This window comes from Trematomus bernacchii, unplaced genomic scaffold, assembly GCF_902827165.1.
Source record: "Trematomus bernacchii unplaced genomic scaffold, fTreBer1.1, whole genome shotgun sequence".
NCBI classification, from domain to species: domain Eukaryota; kingdom Metazoa; phylum Chordata; class Actinopteri; order Perciformes; family Nototheniidae; genus Trematomus; species Trematomus bernacchii.
The window spans coordinates 31,675-44,791 of NW_022987541.1; the positions used below are offsets into that span (position 1 = coordinate 31,675).

General features: G+C 43.4%; 1 protein-coding gene across 1 annotated transcript; it reads left to right on the plus strand.

Annotated features, from left to right (window-relative positions):
• Positions 1-259: 259 nt before the first annotated feature.
• Positions 260-4,740, plus strand: LOC117476186 (muscarinic acetylcholine receptor M4-like). The gene is made up of 4 exons (XM_034122556.1): positions 260-540; positions 630-1,004; positions 1,548-1,838; positions 4,458-4,740. The coding sequence occupies exons 1-4, from the start codon at positions 260-262 to the stop codon at positions 4,738-4,740; spliced, it is 1,230 nt and encodes a 409-aa protein (XP_033978447.1).
• Positions 4,741-13,117: the final 8,377 nt, after the last annotated feature.

Sequence of the window (13,117 nt, forward strand, 5' to 3'; positions counted from 1 at the left end):
TGTTTCGTGTGTGTTTTGTGTGTTTCGTGTGTGTTTCGTGTGTTTCGTGTGTTTCGTGTGTCTGTGTGTGTTTTCATGGTTGTCGCTCACTTTGCGAGCAGGGACTGTTCTTTCTCCTTTGTGTTTCCTGTACAAAGTTTAGAGTTTTAAATAAAGTTATTTAAATGCTTTCAAAAACCAGAGGCGTTCTTCTTATCGTTAAAACCTGCCGCCTACATTACCCACAATGCACCTGCATCTGTGTGTTTTTCCAGGGATCATGGGAGAGGACCTGAACGCCTCCCTGTGGCTCCGATCCTGCGTGAACGCCTCCTCCTATCATCCAATCAGAGCGTCCTCCTGGCCCTACAGCACCGCCCAGCTGGTCCTCATCGCCGTGGCGACTGCCTCCCTGAGCGTCATCACGGTGACGGGCAACGCGCTGGTCATCCTGTCGGTGAAGGTGAACCCTCGCCTGCGCAGCGTCAACAACTACTTCCTGTTGAGCCTGGCGGTGGCTGACCTGCTGGTGGGGCTGCTGTCCGTCAGCCTGTTCTCTCTGTACGGTGCTCAGCTGTTATGTTCTGTTGGAGACATTTCTACACTGAAGCTTAAGGATTCAAGGCTTTTGTTGTCATTTGTGTCCATAGCTACGTGCTGATTGGCCGCTGGCCGCTGGGCCCCGCATCCTGCGACCTCTTCCTGGTCCTGGACCACGGGGTGAGCGGCTCCTCGGTGCTGCACCTGCTGCTCATCAGCCTGGACCGCTTCCTGTGTGTGTGGCGGCCGCTCAGCTATCCGCGGCGCCGCAGTGCTAACACAGCGAGGCTCATGATTGGCTGTGCCTGGCTCCTCCCTTTCCTGCTCTGGACCCCCTCCATCCTGAGCTGGCAGAGCAGCGGGGGGGAACGTCTGGTCCCGGACGGAGAGTGCTTCCTGCAGCTGATCTCCAGCCCCGCCGCCACGCTCGCCACCACGCTGCCCTCCTTCTTCCTGCCCGCCCTCACCATGGTGGCCCTCTACAGGTGAGACACACACACACACACACACACACACACACACACACACACACACACACACGCACACACACACACACACACACACACACCAACACACACACACAACACACGCACACACAGACACACACAGACACACACAACACACACACACACGCACACACACACACCACACACACACACACAGACACACACACACACACACACACACACACGCACACACACACACACACACACACAGACACACACACAGACACACACACAGACTACACACACACACACACACACACAGACACACACACACACACACAGACACACACACACACACAGACAGACACACCTTACCTCACCTCACCTCACCTCACCTCACCCCACCTCACCTCACCTCACCTCACCTCACCTCACATCACCTCACCTCACCTCACCTCACCTCACCCACTCACCGCTCTCCTCACCTCACCTCACCTCACCTTACCTAACCTTACCTTACCTCACCTCACCTCACCTTACCTTACCTCACCTTACCTTACCTCATCTCCTCTCCTCGTACAGCCGTCTCTCGGTGGCGAGTCGTGGCAGATTGAACGTTCGCCCGGCGACCTCCAGCCCCTCGATCAAGGACTTCCTGTTGAAGCGGCGCCGCAGCGTGGTGAGCAGAGAGCCCGCCTCCGACGTGTCTCTGAACCAATCAGAGAGCAGCACGCCCAAGTCTGGGAGGAGCAGGAAGACGTCCAGGAGTCCTGCGGCGGACACTCGTATCGAAGACTCCAACAAGATTGAGACGGACTCTTCGTCCAACGCAGATGCCAACAAGACGACGTTCTCCACCTTCAGCAGCTTCAGGTCTGTGGGGGAAAGTCACTGAGACAAACCAGCACAGAGGGCAAGAGGACACACATCCTTTACTCAAGTAGAAGATACTCCTGTTTAAAAATACTCTGGTGAAAGTAGAAGTATTCACTAAACTTCTTTACTCAAGTAAAAGTAAAGAAGTACGGGCTTTGAAATGTACTGAAGTAAAAAGTACCCATAACTTTGTGTCCTTGGGCGAGACACTTCACCCTAATGTTCAGTATTCACTGTTCCATGTCTGATATGTGCTCGTATAAATGTAATGAAGCACAGATTCAAACTAAAGGAACCAGCCTGTTTGGAAAATGTAAGAAGTAGAAAGTTCAGGTATTTGTGTTCAACATGGAAGAAGTAAAAGTAGTTCCTGAACAGTGTCCTTCACATGCTGATATCCAAGAGAGGGAGTTACACAGTCACAAGATGGAGGAATAGAAAGCAGTATTCAATGTTTACTTCAGATTAGCTCCACGTCAGAAATGAGCATGCTTGTCATATGTCTATCTCCATAGAGGCTGAATCATCATGTTAATCACATAGCTATCATATGCCTCAAACAGTCCTGATGCTCTTCTAGGTAATCACACATCCTGTCATGTACAAAATACTGAGTTTTCTTTCATAAATGTTGGCTTTTTTCTCAAAATTCGGACTTTTTCAAAAAAAATATGACTTTTTCTAAAAGATGACTTTTTCAAAAAAAATATGACTTTTTCTCAAAATCTCAAAATTATGACTTTTTCTCAAAATCTCAAAATTCTGTATTTTTCTGAACACTTAAAATGTTAATAATCACTGGTCTCCGGCTTGAGCTTCAATCTCAGGATCCATGTACTTGTGATCCTCTCCAGAATGGAAGGAGTCATCACATACAGAGCATCAACTAGTTCCTGAACAGTGTCCTTCACATGCTGATATCCAAGAGAGGGAGTTACACAGTCACAAGATGGAGGAATAGAAAGCAGTATTCAATGTTTACTTCAGATTAGCTCCACGTCAGAAATGAGCATGCTTGTCATATGTCTATCTCCATAGAGGCTGAATCATCATGTTAATCACATAGCTATCATATGCCTCAAACAGTCCTGATGCTCTTCTAGGTAATCACACATCCTGTCATGTACAAAATACTGAGTTTTCTTTCATAAATGTTGGCTTTTTTCTCAAAATTCGGACTTTTTCAAAAACATATGACTTTTTCTAAAAGATGACTTTTTCAAAAAAAATATGACTTTTTCTCAAATCTCAAAATTATGACTTTTTCTCAAAATCTCAAAATTCTGTATTTTTCTGAACACTTAAAATGTTAATAATCACTGGTCTCCGGCTTGAGCTTCAATCTCAGGATCCATGTACTTGTGATCCTCTCCAGAATGGAAGGAGTCATCACATACAGAGCATCAACTAGTTCCTGAACAGTGTCCTTCACATGCTGATATCCAAGAGAGGGAGTTACACAGTCACAAGATGGAGGAATAGAAAGCAGTATTCAATGTTTACTTCAGATTAGCTCCACGTCAGAAATGAGCATGCTTGTCATATGTCTATCTCCATAGAGGCTGAATCATCATGTTAATCACATAGCTATCATATGCCTCAAACAGTCCTGATGCTCTTCTAGGTAATCACACATCCTGTCATGTACAAAATACTGAGTTTTCTTTCATAAATGTTGGCTTTTTTCTCAAAATTCGGACTTTTTCAAAAAAAATATGACTTTTTCTAAAAGATGACTTTTTCAAAAAAAATATGACTTTTTCTCAAAATCTCAAAATTATGACTTTTTTTATAAAAATCTGACTTTTCTCAAAATTCTGACTTTTTCTCCGATATCTGACTTGTTCTCCAAAATCTCCAAAATCAGAATTGTTCCAAAAATTCTGACTTTTTCTAAAAATTCTGACTTTTTAGAAAAATTATAAATGTTTAGAAAAATTATAAATTTTTAGAAAAATTATAAATGTTTAGCAAAATTATAAATGTTTAGAAAAATTATAAATTTTAGAAAAATTATAAATGTTTAGAAAAATTATAAATTTTTAGAAAAATTATAAATGTTTAGAAAAATTATTCATTTTTCTAAATAGAAAATTCTAAAAAGTCAGAATTTTGAGAAAAGTCAGATTTTTCTAAAAAAAGTCAGAATTTTGAGATTTTGAGAAAAAGTCAGAATTTTGAGAAAAAGTCATATTTTTTTTGAAAAAGTCAGATTTTTTTAGAAAAAGTCAGAATTTTTCAAATTATTCATTTTTAGAAAAATTATTCATTTTTAGAAAAATTATTCATTTTTAGAAAAATTATTCATTTTTAGAAAAATTATTCATTTTTAGAAAAATTATTCATTTTTAGAAAAATTATTCATTTTAGAAAAATTATTAATTAGCTCCACGTCAGAAATGATCATGCTTGTCATATATCTCCATAGAGGCTGAATCATCATGTTAATCACATAGCTATCATATGCCTAAAACAGTCCTGATGCTCTTCTAGGTAATCATACATCCTGTCATGTTCACAGCTACAGTTGGGATACCTTTGTTATCATGTTGCTCTCATATTGGAAGAGTACATTCACTATTTTCCGAACACTTATGATACCGTTTTCCATCGCAGGTCTCAGGAGCGGCGGCTTCAGAGGGTCGCGGCGAGGGAGAGGAGGGTGACGAAGACCATCCTCTGCATCCTGATGGCCTTCATCGTCACCTGGACGCCGTACAACGTGATGGCGGTGGTCGCCGCCTTCTGCCACTCGTGTGTGCCGGGCTTCCTCTGGACGGGGGGGTACTGGCTCTGCTACATCAACAGCGCCGTCAACCCGGGCTGCTACGCTTTCTGCAACGTGGCCTTCAGGAACACCTTCCTCCGCCTGCTGCGCTGCAGGAAGATCAGCCGGTGAAGCAGGGAACTGTGATGATGTGCCTTCAATATATTCTCACATTGTAATGACTACTGATGAAGCAGCTCGGACTGACGGTCAGTGAGAAACTTCCCATTGGACTCACAGAAACCGGGACATTCTTCAATATATTCTAACGGTTAATAAGAGCTGCAGGGATGATACAGGAAGCCGAGCCGATGATACCATACGATACCATAATACTTTACTGGTCAGATCCAGTCTGAAATGCTCCTTGCATCACAGCAGCTCCATGTGTAACATCAACAGACAAACATCAAGACGCATGAGAAACAAACAACAAACATGGAACATCACAGCAGGATCAGTGAGAGATGCTCAAAGAGCCTTCAGCGTGCATCTGATCTGGATTCAGCTCTGTATGTGAGGACTGACGATCAGTAAATACCACCGAGAAACTTCCCATTGGACTCAGAGACATCCTTCAATATATTCTGACCTTTTATAGATTAATAAAAGGCAGATTAAAACAGAGCTGCAGAGATGCTGGTATTGAACTGTGTTGGTTCCTGAAGGCAGCATCTCTCTGGTCCAATGAGATTCATCCATGTGATTTTGGATTATGTCAGAAAATAATCTCTGTGTCAAACAAACGTTTATGAGCAGCAGGATAATCTCCACATATTAACACCACTCTGTGATTTCTGAGGTAAAAAGCTAACGTTGGGCTATAGAGGAACTACAGCACGGTCACATGACTTCACGTCACCACCGCTAAGCTAAAGGAGGCTAATGTTGGGCTATATAGGAACTACAGCACGGTCACATGACTTCACGTCACCACCGCTAAGCTAAAGGAGACTAATGTTGGGCTATAGAGGAACTACAGCACGGTCACATGACTTCACGTCACCACCGCTAAGCTAAAGGTGGCTAATGTTGTGCTATAAAGGAACTACAGCACGGTCACATGACTTCACGTCACCACCGCTAAGCTAAAGGCTAATGTTCGGCTATAGAGGAACTACAGCACGGTCACATGACTTCACCTCACCACCGCTAAGCTAAAGGAAGCTAATGTTCGGCTATAAAGGAACTACAGCACGGTCACATGACTTCACGTCACCACCGCTAAGCTAAAGGAGGCTAATGTTGGGCTATAAAGGAACTACAGCACGGTCACATGACTTCACTGCACCAACGCTAAGCTAAAGGCTAATGTTGGGCTATAAAGGAACTACAGCATGGTCACATGACTTCACGTCACCACCGCTAAGCTAAAGGTGGCTAATGTTGGGCTATAAAGGAACTACAGCAAGGTCACTAGACTTCACGTCACCACCGCTAAGCTAAAGGAGGCTAATGTTGGGCTATAAAGGAACTACAGCACGGTCACATGACTTCACGTCACCACCGCTAAGCTAAAGGAGGCTAATGTTGGACTATAAAGGAACTACAGCACGGTCACATGACTTCACGTCACCACCGCTAAGCTAAAGGTGGCTAATGATGTGCTATAAAGGAACTACAGCACGGTCACATGACTTCACGTCACCACCGCTAAGCTAAAGGAGGCTAATGATGGGCTATAAAGGAATTACAGCACGGTCACATGACTTCACGTCACCACCGCTAAGCTAAAGGAGGCTAATGATGGGCTATAAAGGAACTACAGCACGGTCACATGACTTCACGTCACCACCGCTAAGCTAAAGGAGGCTAATGTTGGGCTATAAAGGAACTACAGCACGGTCACATGACTTCACGTCACCACCGCTAAGCTAAAGGTGGCTAATGTTGTGCTATAAAGGAACTACAGCACGGTCACATGACTTCACGTCACAACCGCAAAGCTAAAGGTGGCTAATGTTGGGCTATAAAGGAACTACAGCACGGTCACATGACTTCACGTCACCACCGCTAAGCTAAAGGTGGCTAATGTTGTGCTATAAAGGAACTACAGCACGGTCACATGACTTCACGTCACCACCGCTAAGCTAAAGGTGGCTAATGTTGGGCTATAGAGGAACTACAGCACGGTCACATGACTTCACGTCACCACCGCTAAGCTAAAGGCTAATGTTGTGCTATAAAGGAACTACAGCACGGTCACATGACTTCACGTCACCACCGCTAAGCTAAAGGAGGCTAATGATGGGCTATAGAGGAACTACAGCACGGTCACATGACTTCACGTCACCACCGCTAAGCTAAAGGCTAATGTTGGGCTATAAAGGAATTACAGCACGGTCACATGACTTCACGTCACCACCGCTAAGCTAAAGGTGGCTAATGTTGTGCTATAAAGGAACTACAGCACGGTCACATGACTTCACGTCACCACCGCAAAGCTAAAGGTGGCTAATGTTGGGCTATAAAGGAACTACAGCACGGTCACATGACTTCACGTCACCACCGCTAAGCTAAAGGTGGCTAATGTTGTGCTATAAAGGAACTACAGCACGGTCACATGACTTCACGTCACCACCGCTAAGCTAAAGGTGGCTAATGTTGGGCTATAGAGGAACTACAGCACGGTCACATTACTTCACGTCACCACCGCTAAGCTAAAGGCTAATGTTGTGCTATAAAGGAACTACAGCACGGTCACATGACTTCACGTCACCACCGCTAAGCTAAAGGAGGCTAATGATGGGCTATAGAGGAACTACAGCACGGTCACATGACTTCACGTCACCACCGCTAAGCTAAAGGCTAATGTTGGGCTATAAAGGAACTACAGCACGGTCACATGACTTCACGTCACCACCGCTAAGCTAAAGGTGGCTAATGTTGTGCTATAAAGAAACTACAGCACTGTCACATGACTTCACGTCACCACCGCTAAGCTAAAGGCTAATGTTGGGCTATAAAGGAACTACAGCACGGTCACATGACTTCACGTCACCACCGCTAAGCTAAAGGAGGCTAATGATGGGCTATAAAGGAACTACAGCTCGGTCACATGACTTCACGTCACCACCGCTAAGCTAAAGGAGGCTAATGTTGGGCTATAAAGGAATTACAGCACGGTCACATGACTTCACGTCACCACCGCTAAGCTAAAGGTGGCTAATGTTGTGCTATAAAGGAACTACAGCACGGTCACATGACTTAACGTCACCACCGCTAAGCTAAAGGTGGCTAATGATGGGCTATAAAGGAACTACAGCTCGGTCACATGACTTCACGTCACCACCGCTAAGCTAAAGGTGGCTAATGTTGGGCTATAAAGGAACTACAGCACGGTCACATGACTTCACGTCACCACCGCTAAGCTAAAGGTGGCTAATGATGGGCTATAAAGGAACTACAGCTCGGTCACATGACTTCACGTCACCACCGCTAAGCTAAAGGTGGCTAATGATGGGCTATAAAGGAACTACAGCTCGGTCACATGACTTCACGTCACCACCGCTAAGCTAAAGGTGGCTAATGATGGGCTATAAAGGAACTACAGCTCGGTCACATGACTTCACGTCACCACCGCTAAGCTAAAGGCGGCTAATGTTGGGCTATAAAGGAACTACAGCACGGTCACATGACTTCACGTCACCACCGCTAAGCTAAAGGCGGCTAATGTTGGGCTATAAAGGAACTACAGCACGGTCACATGACTTCACGTCACCACCGCTAAGCTAAAGGCTAATGTTGGGCTATAGAGGAACTACAGCACGGTCACATGACTTCACGTCACCACCGCTAAGCTAAAGGTGGCTAATGTTGTGCTATAAAGGAACTACAGCACGGTCACATGACTTCACGTCACCACCGCTAAGCTAAAGGTGGCTAATGATGGGCTATAAAGGAACTACAGCTCGGTCACATGACTTCACGTCACCACCGCTAAGCTAAAGGTGGCTAATGTTGGGCTATAAAGGAACTACAGCACGTTCACATGACTTCACGTCACCACCGCTAAGCTAAAGGCTAATGTTGGGCTATAAAGGAACTACAGCACGGTCACATGACTTCACGTCACCACCGCTAAGCTAAAGGTGGCTAATGTTGTGCTATAAAGGAACTACAGCACGGTCACATGACTTCACGTCACCACCGCTAAGCTAAAGGCTAATGTTGGGCTATAAAGGAACTACAGCACGGTCACATGACTTCACGTCACCACCGCTAAGCTAAAGGTGGCTAATGTTGGGCTATAAAGGAACTACAGCACGGTCACATGACTTCACGTCACCACCGCTAAGCTAAAGGCTAATGTTGGGCTATAAAGGAACTACAGCACGGTCACATGACTTCACGTCACCACCGCTAAGCTAAAGGCTAATGTTGGGCTATAAAGGAACTACAGCATGGTCACATGACTTCACGTCACCACCGCTAAGCTAAAGGCTAATGTTGGGCTATAAAGGAACTACAGCACGGTCACATGACTTCACGTCACCACCGCTAAGCTAAAGGTGGCTAATGTTGGGCTATAAAGGAACTACAGCACGGTCACATGACTTCACGTCACCACCGCTAAGCTAAAGGAAGCTAATGTTGGGCTATAAAGGAACTACAGCACGGTCACATGACTTCACGTCACCACCGCTAAGCTAAAGGTGGCTAATGTTGGGCTATAAAGGAACTACAGCACGGTCACATGACTTCACGTCACCACCGCTAAGCTAAAGGCTAATGTTGGGCTATAAAGGAACTACAGCACGGTCACATGACTTCACGTCACCACCTTGTTTTTGTGCATTAATCAGACTCCAGGCTGTTTTCATGGAACAACAATGATCCGGAGTCCAAAAATGAAACCCTATAAACTTTAATCAACATGAAGCGGCCTCTCTGCGTGTTGAAGCTCTGTGATTGGATGTTTGATGCCGCAATGCACGTTGGGATACGTAGTTTACTCTTCTGTCCAGGATCCGTGTCCCTCTGAGCTAATATCTTATATTCTTTACACAGTGTCTTTGTTCATGTTTATGTTTATTTAGGATCCCCAGTAGCTTTTGCTCTTGACAAAAGCTACTCTTCCTGGGGTCCGACACTTACAACAATACAACAACAATACAACAACAATCAAGACATTAGTCCTGACATCATTAACAACATCACCAATATCATAACAATCTCTTGATTATAAAAGTACAGTGGTTTTTTGCTAAATTGGACATTTTTTAGAAAAGTGATAACACGAGATTGCAGACGTTTCTCAACTGGACGCCATGATAGGTTTCTCTGCATAACTCCAATATGAGTGCGCTTCGAACAGCGGAGAGCGAGTCTGGCAGCCTTGTTTTGAGCTATTTGTCATTTCTGTACGTGTGTTTTTGCTGCTGATGACCATATGACCGGACAGTACTCAAGATGTGACAAAACCAGAGACTGAATGACTTCTTTCAAAGTGGTTGGTGTTACATACTTTGTACATTTTCTCGTCACAGCTATGCTCCTTCCCATTTGAGTTACGATACTGTCTATTTGCTTTGTCCACTGTAAACCAGAATCAACTGAGGATTGCTGCTTAACATATGTCTGGATCCGAACACCATTGCTTTTGTCACGATCTGTCTGTGTTGTGTTTTGTCTTGTCTTTTTCTGTCTCTGGTTTCCTGTTTTGTTTTGAAATGTTTTCCTCCTTGTGTCTTGTCTGATCCTACTCCGTGTGTTTGCCTTCCCGTCGTTAGTTTCCCTGGTGTGTCTGATTGTGCCTCATTGTGTTCACCTGTTGCCCTTGTGTTTCTGTCTACCCTGTCCAGCTGTGTCTTGTCCTGTGATTACCCTTCTGTGTATTTAGTCTTGTCTTCCCCTGTGCTCCATGTCTGTTCGTCGTCATTTCATGTCCCTGCTACCTGTATCTATGCTTGTCCATGTCTCCTGCCTGTTCCCGTCTGTAAGTTTGTTCCTGTCTGTCGTGTTCCCCGGTTTTGTTTCTGTTTATTAGTTTCTTGTTTTTTATGCCTTCAGCTTTTGATAATAAAGCCACTTTTTGTTAACAACCTTTTTGTATTTTTTAACTGCACTTGGGTCCTATTTCCCCAAACCTGACAGCTTTTGTGTTTGCAATGTTGAGTAGCAGTTTGTTATTGTTGACCCAGTCTGCTATGGCTTTCATCTCTATTTGAAGTAGATAGTGTAACTCACTGCATGTTGATGCTGTACTGTACATTGTGGAATCATCAATATACATTATTACACTGGACTTCTTTAATACGTAAGGAAGGTCATTTGTGAATATAGAATACAACAAAGGCCCCAGCGAACTGTGGGACCCCACAATGCAACGCCTTACTGTCAGAAAAGCTCCCATTGAAAAAGCCTCGCTGCCTTCTCCTCGTCAGGTAGCTCTCCATCCTCCATCTCTCTCTCCATCCAACACATAGCAACAGAACCAAAGCCATAGCATTTGAGTTTGTTCAGCAGCAGACTGATCGATCACATCGCTAAAGTCTAACACGACAGCTCCTACAAGCCTCCTATCATCCGTGCTCCTGAACCAGTCGTCGGTCATTTGTGCAAGTGCTGTACTTGTAGTGACCATCTCTATAGGCATGTTGGTAGTTCCTTGTCAGATTGTTACTTGCAAAGTAGTATTGAATTTGACTTAACACTGGGAGGAGACTTATAGGTCGACTATTGGAACCAACAAAGGTCTTTCTTTTATCCTTGGGCAATGGGATAACCTTGGGATAACCTTGGGATAACCTTGGGATAACCTTGGCTTCCTTCCAGATCTCGGCACATGCCCAATCCAATGGCTTGGATATGTATTTGGCCGTCATTTTGAGCAGTTTCCCATCCAAGTTGTCGATCCCAGGAGGTTTATCATCGGACATTGTTGTGATGATCCAACCGGAGAGATGTCCTTCAGAGACCTCGCCTCACAGGAAGCCACTTCAAAGAGATACGGAGCGACGCTTTAACGCTTTCATTCAATGAAGTTTCTCTGGTCATGATCAACAGTATGAAACACCTCTGTGGCTTTATTATAAACTGATTACAACCTGCTGTGACACGGTGTTCCTGTTTTCGTGCTGTCCCTGAATGTTACATAATGCATAAATACCATTTGATTCACCTGTCAATCAAAACGTTACCCAAGAAGCGTTTAGCATCGAAATATACTAAAAGTACCAAATGTAAAAGTAGATCTTGTACTCGAGTAAGAGTAGAAGTACTCAGATCTTGTAGTAAAAGTAGAAGTACTCAGATCTTGTACTTGAGTAAAAATATAAGTACTCAGATCTTGTAGTAAAAGTAGAAGTACTCAGATCTTATACTTGAGTTAAAGTAGAAGTACTCAGATCTTGTACTTGAGTAAAAGTAGAAGTACTCAGATCTTGTACTTTAGTAAAAGTAGAAGTACTCAGATCTTGTTCTTGAGTAAAAGTAGAAGTACTCAGATCTTGTACTTGAATAAAAGTAGAAGTACTCAGATCTTGTTCTTGAGTAAAAGTAGAAGTACTCAGATCTTGTACTTCAGTAAAAGTAGAAGTACTCAGATCTTGTACTTCAGTAAAAGTAGAAGTACACAGATCTTGTACTTGAGTAAAAGTAGAAGTACTCAGATCTTGTACTTGAGTAAAAGTAGAAGTACTCAGATCTTGTACTTGAGTAAAAGTAGAAGTACTCAGATCTGGTACTTGAGTAAAAGTAGAAGTACTCAGATCTTGTATTTGAGTAAAAGTAGAAGTACTCAGATATTGTACTTGAGTAAAAGTAGAAGTACTCAGATCTTGTACTTGAATAAAAGTAGAAGTACTCAGATCTTGTTCTTGAGTAAAAGTAGAAGTACTCAGATCTTGTACTTCAGTAAAAGTAGAAGTACTCAGATCTTGTACTTCAGTAAAAGTAGAAGTACACAGATCTTGTACTTGAGTAAAAGTAGAAGTACTCAGATCTTGTACTTGAGTAAAAGTAGAAGTACTCAGATCTTGTACTTGAGTAAAAGTAGAAGTACTCAGATCTGGTACTTGAGTAAAAGTAGAAGTACTCAGATCTTGTATTTGAGTAAAAGTAGAAGTACTCAGATATTGTACTTGAGTAAAAGTAGAAGTACTCAGATCTTGTACTTGAGTAAAAGTAGAAGTACCAGAGTGTAGGAATACTCTGTTACAGTAAAAGTCCTGCATTCAAAATGTTCCTCAAGTGAAAGTAGAAAAGTAGTATCATCAAAATATAGTGAAAGTAGAGACAGTAAAAGTAGTCATTGTGCAGATTGGTCCATTTCAGAATAATATCTATGATATGTTTTATAATGATTGATCATGAAAGTGTTCTCAAAGCTGGTAAAGGTGCAGCTAGTTTGAAGTACTTTGTATACTGCAGGGTAGCTTGTGGATTTACTCCAGGTGGAACTAAAGTCTGATTAATATCTGAAGCACATTCAGATGATCTGATTATTATCACTGATTCATATTCATCTCACATCTCAACACTCAGATCCACAGAAACACAAACCCAG